This window comes from Equus caballus, chromosome 6 (assembly GCF_041296265.1).
Source record: "Equus caballus isolate H_3958 breed thoroughbred chromosome 6, TB-T2T, whole genome shotgun sequence".
Lineage (NCBI taxonomy): Eukaryota > Metazoa > Chordata > Mammalia > Perissodactyla > Equidae > Equus > Equus caballus.
Genome location: NC_091689.1, coordinates 73084675 through 73102662, shown reverse-complemented (window position 1 = coordinate 73102662; position 17988 = coordinate 73084675). Strand labels below are relative to the sequence as shown.

The window sequence follows — 17988 nt, the reverse complement described above, 5'->3', positions numbered from 1 at the left end:
TAGGGATGTTTCATCTTTTCTGACAGAAAGTTCACTGATAGAAGAGAGAAACAAAAAAACTTTATAGCAATGGAGGGGTCGATCCCGTGAGCTCAATTTTATTGGAAGCTAGTTCAATCATTAGAAAAACGATCAGAGGTCTGTAATCTATTGATTAAAGCTATTGATAAATCTAAGGGCTGCTGGTAAAATGGGTGAATTTCCTTTCCATCACGGAGAATGTTTAAGCTGAGACTGAGGGAGCATAAGCCAGGAATGTCCTGTAGAAAATTCCAACCCTTGGGAAGGAGCCAAACAAGATAATCTAAACATTTTCCTCCAGCAAGTTCATGAATCTTTATTTTCCCCATATCTTTATCACTAACTCCTATGCTTTACACCTGATCATTTTTATAAGAAACATTCTAAAATGTACATTTTCCCCTCTGAAATGTATATAATGTCTCCATATACATTCTTTAATCATTTATCCTGGAAAAGGTCTTGTAATTTGCTTTGCATCTCAGAGCAATAAAAAACTTAAGTTATCCTATTAATTGATTATTTCTGAAAAACAATCTGCCTGTTCTGATTGGGTCTCAGACTTTCTCTCTTCTCACCAGCTCCACCAATTCCCCTTTTGATCCATTCTATTTTCTGCACTACAGCAAAAGTGATCTTAAATCAGATTGTGTCACTCATCTCCTGAAAGCACTTCAATGCTTTCCCATTGAACTTGGAATAAAGTACAAACTTCTGACAACAGCTTTTTAGGAGAGGGTAAGGAGAGAGTTGGAATGAGAGAATAGTATCAGATGAGTCTGAGATGTAATCAAGGGCAGGCCATTCATGGCTTTGCCCCTCTCATCTCTCTAAGTCACCCACATCACTACGCACTAGTCACACCAGCCTTCCTTGAGCTCCTTGCATATGACAAGCTCTTTCCTGCCATTACTGTACCTGGGACTCTTATCCCCACTGTCGTAGTATGGCTAGTTCCTTTCCTTTAGATTTCAACCTAAACATCGCCTTCTTAGAGAGACTTGACCTAATCATCCTACTCAAATCACTTCTACCTCTCTTACTCTTTATAGCCGCTTATTTTTTCATTACAATTCTTATAAGCCTATATAGAAATAATTTTATTATTTAATGTTAGTTCTTTATTTTCTTGATATCCACAAGAATACAAACTTCAGGAGGACTGGCCAATTATTGTAACCAATATCCTAGCAGAACGCCTGACATATGGTAGTTGTTCAGTAGATGTTTATTGAATGAATCAATTTTCAGGAGAACAAAAGTGTTATGAAAACCCATAATTATTAAGAGGAAGTTTTATTTTATCCGAGGAAAAACGTATCTGCACATTATCATGCTAAAGTATAGCTCCAAAGAGTAAGATCATCATAAACCAAATTTATTTTGGTAGTAAGTAACTTTTGGAGGATTACTTTTAATATCACTGTCTATTCTTATATTGTATTACACTGAGCAATATTCTAATCAAATTATTTCCGAGTATAAGTAAATGAACAAAATAATATGTTTGGACTGTTATGTGAACTTACTAGTAGCTAAAGAAATCTTTGGGACAATTCAGGAAAACCCAAGTGAGTTTAGATGCAGAGGTGCTATCCATGGCTTGACAAATTGGGAAAATTTGCTTCTAGAACTAGTTCTCAAAGCTCCTGAAGAATAAATGAGACTGGGAACTCCCTGTGCTGGGAGCTGTCCATCGACTGCTCTGGCGAATCTAGGTCATTCATGGAGCTACATTAAAGGATCAGGGCAGCCAGGAAAATTTAGAGACACGCAAATATTCCTTTGTTGAGAAAATGTCTCCTCCATTTTCATTCTTGTTACAAAACTGTGAGTGTTAAGTACAGCTATATATTTGCAAGAGATTTTGAGTGGATAATCATGATTGAATCGTAATAAAAGGAATATATATTTTAGAAGTAGTTTTAAACATAAACTGTCAGCCTAGGAATACACAGGCTGGATTCATCCACTTGAACTCTCTAATTGATCCTACATGAAATGTAGTAAAGGGAAACAAAATATTTGATTATTTTAAAATGGTTGGAGAGACAGCATTTCCTGAATGAAAACATTTGATTACATCATAATCACAAATATAAAATTTTAAAGTTATGATGATGGACTTATAAGAAGGGCATTCATCTGTAACATTATTGTCATGTAATATACCATTCCAAAATTTCAGGTTAGTAGTTAATTTATTTTTTGGAAATCTATTTTTCCCAAATGATAATGACGTTTACAAAGCTACAGATTTGGGGATCACTGAATTATACAGCATCCTACCATTAAAGAGGGCAGGACAAAGTAAACCTAAGACCACCATGTATTATTACCCTCTCCTTCTATATCTAGGCTATTGTACAAGATTAGATGTTCAAAATAATTTTGGTCTTTGAAAATGCTTACAGAGGAAGTATTTGCAAAAGTGATGATGCCAATATGGCACTTTAATTTCATAATGTATGAATTAAATCTAAACATCCCAACTGTCCTCTTGTTCCTTTTATGCTGTACTACTTGCTTAGTCGCTGGGACAGGAAGCGTGTTTGTAATGGAGTTAAACACCTAAAAGTTCCACCTACAGAATGGTTTCCTAGCCTTTCTTCTGCTATTGGGAAGAAGAGGGCAAAGCGAAAAAATAAAATATGTTTTTCATCAGTGTTTAAGTCAGTGGCTTTGGTTATAGAGTTTAACTTAATAGCTTGGAGTTACCAAAAATAGTGGGTTAAATGTTTAGATTACATCATCTATGGTAACATCAGGATAAATTACAGATTTATTAGAAGACATAAAGTCAACAAAATGAATAGATAGCAACTTTAAATCAAACGGAAAAATGCCTTGTTCTTTTAGAATATACCCTAGACTTCACCACTGCCCGCTTTCCAGTCCAGACCATCATCATCTTTTAATCATTCCATGATAATAACCTTGTAATTCATCTCCTTACATCTTACTCTACTACATACATACATTTTCCACAATCAACAAAGTGATTTTTCAAGTGCAAAACATCTGATTATGTTACTCCCACCTTAAAGGTTTCAAATGACTACTTCTTGCCCTTAGGGAGAAGTCCACAAAAATGCCCTTGAAAGTCTTCCTTGATTTGACTACGATATCTGTAGTCTGTTTAAACTAAAAAGAAAAATAGAAGCTAAAAATATGCATTTCACACATAAATAACGAAATCCATGCTTCTCTATGGATATTTATTTTATGATCAAAGATCCATGTTAATCTATATTTTAAAATTTATAGTGAACTTGTAACAAGCCAAATTAGCTTGCTAAAATTTATATTCAAAATATTGTAGCTATCATCACATTTTTCTTAATTTAGCTCACAATGATGTTTAAAAATGAGTCTTAAAAGATAATATAGAACTTGTTAGAGATAGTATGTTCGTGATGAAACATTTGTGATGTTACGTTTGCCTCAATGTGAGCTATAAACATCCAATAGGGAATAATTTATTAAGACAGCAGATAACAGTGTTCAGGTCAGAAAGAAATGGAGTTACAGATTACCATGTGTGATAAATTTTTCTAGAATATCTCTAATATGACATCTTAATCTTTGTAAGAATCAAACTCGTGGATTAGCACATGTCATGATGCAAATTATATGCCTCATGGGGAAGTGTATCAACATTCTAGACATCTAAACTATTGTTAAGTTGCCCAAATTACTCTTATAACTAAATTTGACTCTATACAGAAATCGTGAATTCATTCAATAGCTATTGTTAAAATCCTATTATGTGTCAGATGTGCCCCATTGGTGCTGAAGATTCCAAGGTCCAAGGCAGACAAGAGCTTGCTCCCATGGAGCTTACGTTCAAGTAAGGATGGAGATAGATAGACAATAAACAGTATAAATTAATAAATAAGAATTTTAAATAGATAAATGAGATAAATTTAAATAAGATACATTTAAATATAAATATTATGAAGAAAATAAAACAGTGATATGACATGACAAATAATTAAAGCAGGGGGCTTTCTTACATCGATGGCCATGTAATTCTTCCTGAGGAGGTGACATCAGGGCAAAAATAAAAATGACAAGAATAAACCTACCATGACAAGATCTAGACAATTCCAGGTAGCAGCAAGAACAAGTACAGATGCCTCAAGGTAGGAATGACATTGGAGAAAGAAGGTTAAGGGAGCGAGGGAGAAATCGCTTGAGGTGAGAGAATTTGGCGGGGACAGGTTCTTTGGGGCACTATAGGCTGTGGTCCGGAATTTAGATTTGATTCTATAGGATGCCTTAATAAGGGGAGAGTTATATGATTTGTTGAATGAATGAATGAACGAACAGCTTGATGCATACAAACATTAAAACCTAGCAATATGTGATATTCCTGGCTACACATTTCAGGCATGAAAACGAAAACAAAGGAAAGCATTAAGTCTTTTAAATTTACAAGAAAGTCTAAAATTTCCATTTGCATTTACACGCTTTTCTCTTTACAAAGAATTTAAACAATTTGCAAATAAACTCAAACTTAGGAAAATTCTAGAATGGTACTATTCACCAAACCTTTGGCATTTCCTAGTGTTAATTCTAAGTTTCTTTGTACAGTTATGGTCAGACTAAGAGCTAAATAACAGAAATTCTGCATTAAAAAGAATATTGTCCATTAGTTGGCAAAAAAAGAGGAAATTATTCTGAGTATGTTTGAGATTTCTAAAAAAGCATACTCTGTGTCTTCTGTACATAGGCTATTTACAGTGGGATGTCAGATTATAGCCATGGTGTGCTGCAGCTGGTCCATACCACCTCTTGAGTGACAACTGCTAAACTTCAGGAAATTTATGAGCGAGTTGTTAAAAACACTATTATTAAAATTGAAATGATGTAAACTTATTAGTTAAATTTAAAAGTTTAAGACAAAAGTAGTAAATACCCCAAACTCATCACTTCCTAATTATTTTACTACATTTTAATGTCATCAATGCTCTTGAAGTTATGCCTATTGCATCTGTATCGTGGCAATACTGCACAATGGTCTGCTACTGAGCAGCTCTTCCCAGCTCCACATTTAGTGATGTCACATGGGAAGCTTGAGATCGGACATGATGAAAATATTCACTCCATAGAAATTGGCAAATGCTACAAACCCGGGCTTCTCTCCACCCACAGAGAGCCAGTCATTTAACATTTACCAGCGCACCACCACTTATAACTATGCTGATGCTACTGCCGCTGCTACAGCATCTCTAGCTACAAACTTCTGTAGTGTAAACTCCAGAAACGAGGTTCTGCTTCACATTAGGGATGATGAAGGAAAGGGAAGGAAATGAAGAGGGCAACAGCGTGCTACGGCTGGCTTCTGACAGGGAAGGTCAGCGTTCAAAAGCAGTTTATACAGTTCTTTTACACTTTACCACCCTCAACATAATGTCTACATTTCCCTCAGATGTCCTTTTGCAAAACAGCCCTGCTAAGTGTAAAACTACTGAAGGTGTCTGTTATCAAAGTTCAGAATTTAGAAAATGTTTTAAAAATTTTAAAAATGCCATTTTCTTCCTATCAAATTAACAATGACTAAAAATAAAGAAACCCATGTTGGAGTAGAGCAGTGGGAAATGCACTCATATACAACTATAATAGGAACATAAATTGATAAATATTTTAACAGATTTGGCAATATAAAACACGTTACTCACTATTTAAATTCAACCTGCAGAAAGATTAATTTATAAAAATGTATTCAACATAGTATTATTCAAGATAGGAAAAACTGGAATGGGTGGATAAATTCTATACATTTGTTTGAGAGAATATTATGTATAAGTTTAAACGAAATTTACAAAATTTTGAATGACATGGGGAATGTTCATGCAACATAATTGATAAAAGTAGGATATAACATGATATATTCAATAGAGGCTTCAACATGAAATTATATACATATAATAGGTAACTAGAAGTAAGTTCCACTGAACGTTAGTAGTAGTTAATTTAGAGTGTTTGGAATATGACTATTTCCTTTTCCTTTCAGATTTTTTTTAATTTCCAAAATTTCTAAGAAGACATAATAAGAATGTCTAAACTAAAAACACTTTCAATGTAAATAATTTGAATTTACAAGGAAGCCTAAAATTTCCATTTGTATTTACATGCTTTTTTCATTACAAATAATTTAAACAATTTTCAAATAAATCCAAATTTAAATAAGAAAATTCTAAAATAGTACTATTCACCAAACATCTGACATTTCCTAATGTTAATTCTACGATTTTTTTGTACAGTTATGGTTGAACGAAAAAATGTGGCATGTGTTAAAGGATTTATTAGTTAAATATATAACATAATCATCTATTTAACAAATTTTCTTCTAAGTCAATTCTTCCCATCTTTGATTTGGCGTCTTCTAGTATTTCATAGTCTCTCATAAAATTCTCAAATAACGTCAATTTTAATTCAGTATACTTAAACTATGTCATGCATACAGGGTGAGAAAAAAGTATCAAAATTTAAACAAATAGTAGAGTTCTACAAATCCAAAAAAGGGAAGAAATCACTGCCTCAAAATGTATTTCAAATTAAACAATGCTGTGAGAAACAGAGTTTGCAGAAAAGGAATAGATATGCTGAGACAAAGAGAGGGAGACAAAGGAGTGAGCTATCATCTACTGTCTATTTTATTACTATATTAATATGTGTAAGACAAGGAAAAGGAGGTTAGAAGAATATTATTAGTAGTCCAGTGAATTTCCTTTTTGATATAAGAGAAGTTTGGATATTATTATCTAATGGTCCAGAATATGTACCATTTTAATGCATTATGGTATTTTAATTGTGCTTTGATATCCAGATAACAATCAAGTATGTGGTATATTGCAAATATACTTTTGTGACTCAAAAGGAAGAAATACCAAGTTACAGGGCATCTTTGACATTTCAAGTCTACTTAGGGAAACACTGATATTAGTGTGAATATCAGTCCTACCTTTACTCTTCGGAATCCATATGGGCCTAGAAACTTACAAGTACATAATTGAAATGTATCTTCAATGACTGGCTTACCTGAAATTTTGACTTGAGACACCACTCCATCTCCTCCATCACTGTGTGCACGAACCTCCACAACATACTCTCCATCCCTGGGGATTGGGACTTCTATGGAGTGTTTATGAGTTGAATACAGTTTGCCATCATGCTGGCCATCAGGTCTATAGAGTACCTGGAAAAGTCCAAAAATACATATACTTAATAAAGTGGTAATAATGAGCCAATGTCCTAATATTAAAGCCAGAATAAAAATGCTCATATTTTTATTAATAAATAATATCTTAGGAAGCTATGTGTAATATTAGCTGGAAAATTCATGTTATTTTTAATTTGCAGCTATCGATTTCACCTATTTTTTAAGGTGATTCAAGAGGATGTGACTTAAGTATCTGAATTTTATTTTTTGAGATCACCTAAAATAAAGAGAAGGAAAGAATGTGTCCTTTTATGAAAAAGGTACAAAATAAGGGCTCTTCCAACATATTGAAGTAGTCTAAAAACATTGCCTAGCAATTTAATTTAATTTTTTTTCCACAGTGTTTCTAAAATTTAGTATTCAATGAAAAATGTGGTAATGTGTGATATAGAGAGTATATGGAAATACTCTTTTTTCCTTTTTTGTTCATTTATAGAAGGCAACTCAAAGCATCAAAGAGTTTGCTGTGTGCTGGGCAATATTATCTGTATCACTGCCAAACAAAAATAGATTCCTTCCATCTCTCTTTAAGGAGTGATTATTCTAACATCTCTATTCTTTAAAGCAGTTATTATTTCTATCTTGCTCACTTGACATGACATTTCTTAAAACTCACTGAAGATCTTTTCTCATTTCAAAATTTATCATGGCACTATGTCATGTGATTCTGCTATAAAGCTAGGATAAGAAAGCTGAACGGGTTTTGCTGAAACAGCAAAAAGTCCAGACATTAATCAATCTTTGTAAGAATAAGCTAGCGTGGGGAATAATCTAGTAATATTTCATATACCTTATATCCTGTCACTGTAGATTCGTTTGATAGTGCGACCACATGATCCCAGGTGATTATGTATCGTGAACCAGACCTTATGGAACTGATGATCCTCGGTGGCTGGCTTGGAGCTGTGACACGTAATAATATGCAATTAATGGTCACCATATCTAACTTTAGTTCTGCAAGCTGCATGGCATCAGAAATTATAAGGCTGATGATAATGATGTGACAATAACAGCAACAACAGCTAATTTTTTTTTTCTTTTAAAGATTGGCACCTGAGCTAACGTCTGTTGCCAATCCTTTTTTTTTTCTTCTTCATCTTCTTCCCAAAGACCCCCAGTACATGGTTGTATATTCTAGTTGTGAGTGCCTCTGGTTGTGCTATGTGGGACGCTGCCTCAGCATGGCCTGATGAGTGGTGCCATGTCTGCACCCAGGATCCAAACTGGTGAAACATTGGGCCACCAAAGTGAAGCACATGAACTTAACCACTCAGCCACGGGGCTGGCCCCAACAATAGCTAATTTTGATGAGTGCTTGCTATCTATCATGCTAAGTACTCTACATCCATGAGTTCATTTAATGCACCACCCCATGGCCCTGTGAGGTAGGGAATATGAATATCTTTTATTCTCTTCTCATCATCCTTCATTTGGGTTTCTTTCTCTACTAGTCTTTTGAAACTGCTGTTTTCAAGGTCATCAATCACCTCCACTTGGCCAAATCTAATGTCACTTTTTCATTCTTTTCAAACTTAACATCTTTGCAGCATTCCACAGAGTTGGCTTTCTAATTCCTTCTTGAATCTCATTCTTTTCTTAAATTCATGATCTCTTAGCCTCTGGGTTTTCCACCTACCTCTCAGGCTGTCCCTTCTCATTGACCATCCTTTGCTAGTTCCATGTCCTCTGCCCAATTTGTAAATGTTGGAATGAGTCAGGACTTAATCCTGAGCACCCTTCTCTCCTCTATCTATGAATCCTCCCGAAATCTTACATCTGGGCCCATGGCTTTAAGTACTCAAATTCTATCTCAAGGTCTAACCTCTCTCTTGACCTTTAGACACATGTGTCCAACTGCCTATCTCTACTTGAAAGTCTAAAAGCCTTCTTAAATGTAATATAGTCAAGGTGGAACATTTGCCATGCACCCCCACATCTGCTTCTCTGTGAGTCTTTCCCATCTTTAGTAAATGAAATAACCAAATCCCTAATTTCTCAAGCAAAAAGCTAGTATTAAGCCTTCCGTTCTGCTCGTTGCCAATATGCAAATTAGCAGCAAGTTATCAACTCTGCCTGCAAAAAACTGTCCACTTCTCTCTCTCTCCATGGTCACTTAGTGCTGATCACCACCACTTCTCCCCTTGACTAATAAAAAAAATCTCCTAATTAGCTTTCTCCTTTCACTTTTTAAAATTGTGAACCCACTGTCTACCCAGAAGTCAGAATGTTTTTTAAAAATACATAAATTAGATATTACTCTCTGCCTTAAAATCTTCCAGGCTTCTTATCAACTTGGAAAGAATTCAAGTTCCTTACTATGACCTATAAGGCCCTTCATATTTTGTTCTTGGCACACTTTCTCCTCCTCATCTAAGAACCTATGTTCTGGCCCCGTTGGCCTTTCTATGCTTAAAACACATCAAACTCTTCCCACCTACAGGCTTTGCACTAGCTATTTTCTTCACCTGAAATAATCCCCTCCCTCACAGTCATCACATAGTGGGTCATTCTTATTACTCATATCCTCGCTCAAATGGCATCTTCTCAGAAAGGACTTTCCTGACCACCTAATTGGAATTCGGCTCCCACCCAAGTCACTTTCAATTTTATTATCTGTCTATTCAGTTCATTGCCCTGTTGTCTGATATTATCATACTTGTTTATTTGTCAGATTTTTCTCTCTCTTTCTCTCTTCTTCCATTAATTTGTAAACCCTGTAAGAAGAGGTTCTGGGTCTGGCTTGATGCCTTCTGTATCCTTAACATTTCAAACAGTGCTGGGCACATAGCATACTTTTATGAATAAATAAATTGAAAAAAGAACAAAGGAATGAATGCTCCTTTTACAAATTAGAAAACTAAGGTTGAAAGATGTGAAGTAATTTGCCTATTGTCACACATTTAGTAAGTGGTAGAGACAGATCTGAAACCCTTGTTTGATAACAAAGTCTGGCTCTTACCACCATGTTCTATGATCTCATTAGGAGTTTCTTTTTCCCCAAGAGAATTTTGTAAATTTTCAAACCGTAATGGTAATCATGTCTTCAAATTCTTATGAAACTTCCTAGAGTCCTGAATATAATATATTCAGCTTGGGTTTAAGAGGGATATATCAAAGTGAAGCCAGAGGGGCGAGAATAACCAGGAAATCTGAGCAGGGTAGGTGGTCTTGTTATATGAACAGTGAGAATATATGTTGATAAGAGAATAAGCACAAGGCTACAATGTTTAACTTGCATTTGCATTGTGCAATGATGAAGGTTTATAAATCAAAGCATAGAAAAATTAGAATTTTAATTTTCTCATGCTGTTGATGCATTCCTATGAAAACAATGTTTAAAATGATAATAGAATGAATAAAAATTAATTATCTAATGTGCAAAATTTTGGGGGTAGTCTTTACAAAGAGAAGTTTTGTAATTTTATTTCTATAATGGAACATTAAATGTATGAAGACATTCTCCACATTTCCTCAATATCTACAAGTAAGAAAGTTTTTTTGTTTTTTGTTTTAATCTTGTGTGATTTTAAAGGTTAAAATTGAAAACCGAATGTGCTTAGACTGCTAGGTAGTAAATTTCTCTCAAATGTACCTGCATCATGATCAAATCAATTGGTAGTTTTCGACAAGTGTAAGATACAAAAGTTCAGACTCACGTGCTTTCTTGGTGAAGGTCTCAATCATGTCACTGGGAGGTCCACATCCCGCGCTATTGCAGGCCCTGACTTCCACAAAGTACTGGGTGTCCGGCAGAAGGTTCTCCAGCCTGGCCGAGTATTCTTGGCTGGTGACTTGAACTCTGTGTGCAGCCGCTTCTTTGTCATGGGCGGACCAGTACCGAATCTGCAAGCATTCAAGTTGAGTAATATTTTATCATGATTCAGACATCTCAGTTGTGAAAATTTCTCTTCAATTGGCTCTGACACCATTGATGTTGGCTGAGCATCATATTCTCATGTTACTTAATGCTGCTTACACTTCTATTGGTCTTAGGTTACGGCAAGGCACACAATGCAGATCTGATCAAAGATGTCAAAGGCAAATCACAGGCTCACCTCATTTGGCTAAAACTGTCTCACACTGACCAAAAGAGAAAAAAAACTCTAGATAAGATTTACTTTCAAAATATAAACCTGGTTTCTGTTTGAAGGATTTGTCCAATAATTTTTATCATTTATTGTCTGCTTTATTTCTGTTTACATGATTTTAAATTTGCTATGAGCCACTGATAAACAAAATAGTCATTATGTGGCCTAGAACATGCCAGCATAGTAACCTTCTGCTCGCTCATTTCAGAAGTATGTATGTAAAATTATTTCCTTTGAATTTATATAGAGGCCAGATATCAAAGAAATATTGACTACTAACATGGTTAGTTTCAGAAACTATTTATCTTTAAAATAAAGGTATTTTTAAGAAATTTTACCCATGTTGTGATTAGAAATGATTACTTTTACCAGCCAATGTATCAATGACAGCCTTTCTTGCCTCTTAAAGTTTAAGTAAAACCTATGAATTATAATTTTCATTCTTCAAATAAGGCTATTTTATCGGTCAAAAAATCTATAATGACATCAACAGTGTAAATAAAAAGGAAAGGGTTGCCTGTAAGTATACTGATATTATACATGTTTTAGATGCCTTATCTATAAAATAATGGAATTTTAATTTCACAATTAACCAAAGTACCTAAATGATAATAATATCTAATATTTATATAATCCTGAAACTTTCATTTACATAAAACACATATGAAACCAGTATAAAATGAAACTGGATGGCTCAAATTCATTTGGTAACAGAGCGAGGTTTATATGTAGAATGAGCACATTCCAGGACAAAGGCTAGTTACTAATTTCTTATTGGTTTCCTTTGCAATATTTTTATTTTGTTAACTAGTGCTCATTTTTTTGATGCCAACAATACATTTTCTAATGGTTTTGATAGAATCTCTTTGGTATTTCTGTCATCTGACCAGAGGATGACCTCAGAACCAAGAAGGTGGAATTGCACCAAGTGGATCCAAAGGCATATCTCAGTTGGCAGAGAAAGGACTTTCTAAGGATGGAAGCCTCCTTGTGAAGGCATGAGTTTCCTGGTTCTGGAAGTGACTACATCCATCTTGGAAGAAGGAAGACAGCCTAAATTTTGGTGGGCATTTGAAGTAAATAATACGTAAGGTCTCTTCCACTGTCTGACTGAAAAGAAATAAAATGAACATTTATATTCTAATGAAATGCCAAGCACTAAAGTACGATCATTCAGATACATTATCTTCTCAATAAACCCAGAATGGTAGTATTTGCCTCATTTTACAGCAATCAAAATCAAAGTCCCATGAGGTGCAGGCATTTTTATATGTATGCTTGTTGACTGAGATGTACACCAGTTTTAAATCTTCATTTCATTATAACAACTTTTCATCCACTTTAAAGAGAAGTTTTTTCACTAGATTAGTATAATAAAGGCCACTTCTCTTTTTTTTTTTTTTGAGGAAGATTAGCCCTGAGCTAACATCCATTGTCAATCCTCCTCTTTTTGCTGAGGAAGATTGGCCTTGAGCGAACATCTGTGCCCAAGTTCTTCTACTTTATATGTGGGACGCCTGCCACAGCATGGCTTGATAAGTAGAGCATAGGTCTGCTCCTCGGATCTGAACCAGCAAACCCCAGGCCACCGAAGGAGGGTGGGTGAACTTAACTTCTACGCCACCAGGCTGTCCCCAATAAAGGCCACTTCTAAAAGACACTGTACTAAAATGAGCAATGAAAGCGACAAAATTTTTCTAGCTTCTCACCCAAAATTCCATGAGGCGTTTTGGCAATACAAAGTGAAGTGTGCAACCTGCAGTCATGGAGCAGAACAAATGTGTTGCTTTTGGTTAATCACTAGGGACACCAAAAGAGAGCCTGGATGAATCAGTGGAAAATAAATAAATAAATAAAGCAGGCCCTGCTTTATGGATAGTAGACCATAAATTCATTTCCACAGGCTAGAGCAACATATAGTGTATTTATTGGTATTTAACGGTATGGCATTTTATAATTTTAACTCTTTTTTTCTACATGTTTCAAAAAAATCCACATCATCCTGTGTCTAATGCTGACTTATCATAGTGCTTGTTAAACAATTATAGAATCGCCTTATTACTGGTGTCTACTACTACTAGATTATAAACTCCTTGAGGGCAGGTATTCATGATTTATTTTCGGACACTGTGTGCCTAGGACTGCATTCGATGTATGGCATTCATTCTTTCATGAACAAAAATTTATTGGGCACCTGCTTTGTACCAGTTACTGTGACGCTGGGAAGACAGTAGAGAACCAAGCAAACGTGTTTTTCGCCTTCACAGATCTTATAAATAAAGGAAGAAATCAAAATGTTTAAGTTCACATAAAATTACTAGTCTCTTTGATAGAGAGATCTTGCCCCAAGAAAACCTTTTTAGAAAACTATTAGGAAGCTAAAAAGAAAAGCCTCAGAAAAAGAGCTAAGTCATATTTTTAATAAAGAACACTTATACTTTCCATAAATTTATGCTACAATAATACCACTTTTGTACAGAGATAATAGTTATATAGTTATATCCTTTCCTTGGAAAATTTAAGAAATCTGTAGGAAAAACAGCTCTTTAATCTCATTTTCCCAAAGAGGCTTAGAATAAAGAAATGGATGTCACAATTAGGGAAGTGCTCAAAGATGTTTAGCACTTTTGAAATTTAGGCTTGTTCCATTTTACTATTCCCTACTTCAGTAAACTTTTGTATCAGATTTCTAAATTCTTCCCCTTTCAATTCTGAATTTCTGGAAACAATATCTTCTGACAAGTGAATATTCTTTGTTAAGGATTTAACACAGTTTTTAGCAAAAAATCTAAATATGGTTATGTATGTGAAAAAATGAGACTCTGACATAAAAAAGCTCAAGCTCTAAAAAGATATTATGTAATAACTTTGTATTATCTAGATCCCAGCCTAATTCAAGTATTAGTACATTCCACGGGCTAGAAATAGCAATAGTATAAATCGTTCAAAATCTGTATTCTTACGCCTCTTGGGAACCATTCAAAGTTCTGTTTTATTCTAGCCATTGGTGCAAGAACCAAACAATTCTATGCAGGTTTTAACCAGTTTCCTGTAAGTACTACTAGTTAGCATTTCACCTCTGCTAGTGTCGCTAATATCTCATGTCCTGTCCTGTGTTGTCCTTGATGCTGTGGTGGTAACCTTGCTCAACAGTCCACGGAAGTGGGAGGGGAGGTGATGTCCCGGGGGCCACCCTTAATCAATGGGACATAGGGGTGGATGAATGCTTCCCCTTTCATCCCAGGTGGGGCAATTCTGAGCCGCATTTATGAAGCTCCTCAAAGATCCCAGGGGATGGAGTACCAGTTGGGCACAGTGGTTGCCAATAGGGTAAAGCATCTTTCTATCTGAGCTTCCTTCTTTCCTGTTCACTCTGCTTTTTCCTCATACCTGCTCCCTGGGAGCATTGAAAACAAAGAAACAAATAAACGACAGCAACCACGAAAAATCAAAAGCACTAACTTTTCCCACACTCACGTGTCAGGCTCCACTTTGGAGACATCCAGATGAAGATAGACGCCTTCTCCAAAAATTAAGCACTTCCTAAATATTAGTTTATGTTCATCATAATAATTTAACCTTTAAAAATGTTTGAGTAAATGACTCAGGATTGATAATCTAACTGTGAAATCAATCGTCTGCATTAATTTCCAGTTCAGCTGCTAAGAGTTTTTGTATCCACTATTTCTGATAGCATATTTTGCTTGCTTTCATTAAATTGAGTGAATGTTTTACCTGCTGGGTGAGCAAACTAAGTCTTTTCCGGATTCCTGGGCAGAAGCCCAACGTTCTAATATGCCTTTGAGAAGCAGGACTTCTTGTATTCTTCTGGTTCACCTACACTGCAGGAAAACTAACTGAGTATTAAGACTAGAAGTGGGACCTCTTTGACTAGGAAAGAAAAAACTAGAGAAAAAAAATGGGTAAAACTTAAACATTCTACTGAGATACATTTTAAAACCACAGGGAAGAGACGATTATTTTTACACCTAATTGCCTACAGTTCTCACTTTAGATGTCAGGAAGTTAACTTTGAGATGGGGTCAGTCACACAGGACGAGGGCTTCTCCAGCTTTTAATTTTCTTAATATGCTGCTCTTTTCCTTTGTTTCTTTATAGCTTAGACCCATAGCACATTTTCATGGGAAAGGCACTGGGGCATTAGTTTTCTTGATCATCTATCTTGTTAAACCATTGGCTTCTCCCTTCATATTTTAAAATGGAAACAATAACCACATTATAGTCAGTCAAGCGTTTACCCCTAATACAAGGGCATTTTCTCATAGAAGAATAGATGTTACGGATTTTCTCTTTTAAGCTTTCATGCTTGTCTCTTTGATATTCCAGGTTCTGTGTGAAAGACTTAAAAAGTTTTTGAGAAAGAAGGAATGGAAACAATAATTCTGTGATTACTACTAGGATTTTTTTGGTTTTTGTTTTTTTGTTTTTTTGGTTTTTGCTGAGGAAGATTCACCCTAAGCTAACATCCATTGCCAATCTTCCTCTCTTTTTGGCTTGAGGAAGATTAGCCCTGAGCTAACATCTGTGCCAGTCTTTCTCTATTTTGTATGTGGGTCGCCATGACAGTATGGCTTGACAAGTGGTGTAGGTCTGTACCCAGGATCCAAACCCATGAACACCAGGCCTGCCAAAGCAGAGCACAAAGAGCTTTAACCACTTGGCCGTGGGGCTGGGCTCTACTTCCAGGATTTTTAATCAACCATTTTCTGGAAAGACAAGACCTAGGTTCAAATCTGGTTATGCCAATTATTACTCACACAAACATTTCTAAACCTCAAGTTTTCCATCTTTAAAATGGGGATAATAATAGTGTCTACCTCTAGGGTTTTGTGGATTCAATACAATAAACTTAATTAAGTGTTTAGCATAGCAAAGTCTTAACAAATATTATCATTCTTATCATCATGAACATTATCATTATCATTATCACTATTGTCTTCAAATGTCCAATGACATAAAACAGGGAAAAGTATTAAATGCAGGTGATTTCATTTCTTCCACACAACAGGATATGAGACGGTGATTTCTCTCAGCTTTACAGGTAAGGAAACCAAGGCTCAGAAAGTTCAAGTAAATTGTCCACAAAATTCCTAAGGGACAGAGCTGAGATATAAACCCATGTCTGCTCAGCAACAAAGCTTATACTTTTCTACTTAGTGTGGAGTTGCAAAAAGTTAGAAATACGTGTAACTAAACTCTTCGATGGCATACACTTTTCCCTTGAAATTATCATTTGAGAAAATCTTATCTGCTAAAGATTAGTTTTTGCTATTTCATTGAGAATCCTTAATTGATGTTTTCTTCCCCATCAAAAGAGCTCATATTCTGATTATTGTCTGAATTCATTGGTGCAGCATATTGCTGCCCATCTCATATTTCCTTCATACTCTGTATGTTGAAAGTTATAAAATAGTCAGCATATAATTCTTAGGCAAAGACAATACATAATTCTTTGGCATGTTTTTAACAAAGCAAAACATACATAGCACTTTGACTCAACGATGGGTTATAAATTAAATTATCTTTTTTCTCTTTTTTATTACTTAGGGATGAGTAATATAAAAGAAGAAAAAAATCCTGTGGTCCAAAATATGGCTTGAAAGCTCCAAATATTGATGTCTTCTCCCAAGATACCTTGGACTTGTTTATTACAGGGGTTTGTAACATCTAGTGAATTTATCTCTCTTTCCCATTTCTTTTCTAACAGCTGTAAATGTAATTGTCAGTTTAATAGGCTATAAATATTGGGCCTTTCCAGTCCACTCTTATCATTTCACTCTCTTTGTAATAACCTCAGCTGAACCCTTGCAAAGATTATCTGAAGATTCTTTGAGATCTACCCAAATCATAACCCACGATATCAAATAAAGGCTTCCTGTTAGTCTGTATGTTTAAAACTTAAAAATTTAGGTTGGTTTTGTGGTTACATCTCAGAAATATGGCCTTGAGACAGCCAGACTGTAACACTTTCTTTGATCATACTTCAATATCTCTACCAGCACTCAGCGAATATCCATTTATTGCCTACCATGTGCCCAGCACTGTTCTCAGCACTGAGAACAAAATAGACAGAATCCTGCCCTTACGGAACTAATATTCCATGGACAGACGAAGAAGGAGGACAAGAATGGAGAGGGCAAGCTGACTGAGTGGCAGCTCACTGCCCACGGATCCAGAAGGGCACTCATTGTCCACTCTCTGAATAAAACAAAAGGGAGTTTGTGGTTTGGCATAAAGCCTTGAGCTTCGAATCAGAAAATCTGAGTTTTATAACTGTTTCCTTCGGACGGACTTTTGGAAGTGGAACTACTGAGCCAAATAGGGTGAACATTTTAACCACACTTTTATAAATTACCAAAATGCTTTCCAAAAAACTTGATATTCACCAGCATTTTATGACAATGTTTGTCTCAAAGGATCTTGCTTAACCACGAGTGTTATTACCTCAGTTTCTAGTTTGGCCATGTGTTTGTCAACGCACAAGACAGTTACAGCTCTCCAGATAAGCCAATTAGGAAACTCTGCTTTACTCTTAACAATTAGCTTATAAATGCCCAACATCTTGAACACGTAGAATACAGTGTTAGTTGTCACATAAACCAATGGGAAACAGAACATTGAAAGATGCAA

General features: G+C 35.3%; 1 protein-coding gene across 21 annotated transcripts in view; it reads right to left on the bottom strand.

Annotated features, from left to right (window-relative positions):
- CNTN1 (contactin 1) overlaps window positions 1–17988 on the bottom strand; it is a 339733-nt gene that overhangs the window by 31740 nt on the left and 290005 nt on the right. For all 21 annotated transcript variants that reach the window (XM_001487937.6, XM_070270139.1, XM_023643374.2 and 18 more), the window contains 3 exons: window positions 10906–11092; window positions 8040–8152; window positions 7069–7225 (listed from right to left, as the gene is read on the bottom strand). In XM_001487937.6, the coding sequence (XP_001487987.1) occupies window positions 7069–7225; window positions 8040–8152; window positions 10906–11092 (457 nt within the window). The remainder of the gene's footprint in view (window positions 1–7068; window positions 7226–8039; window positions 8153–10905; window positions 11093–17988) is intronic.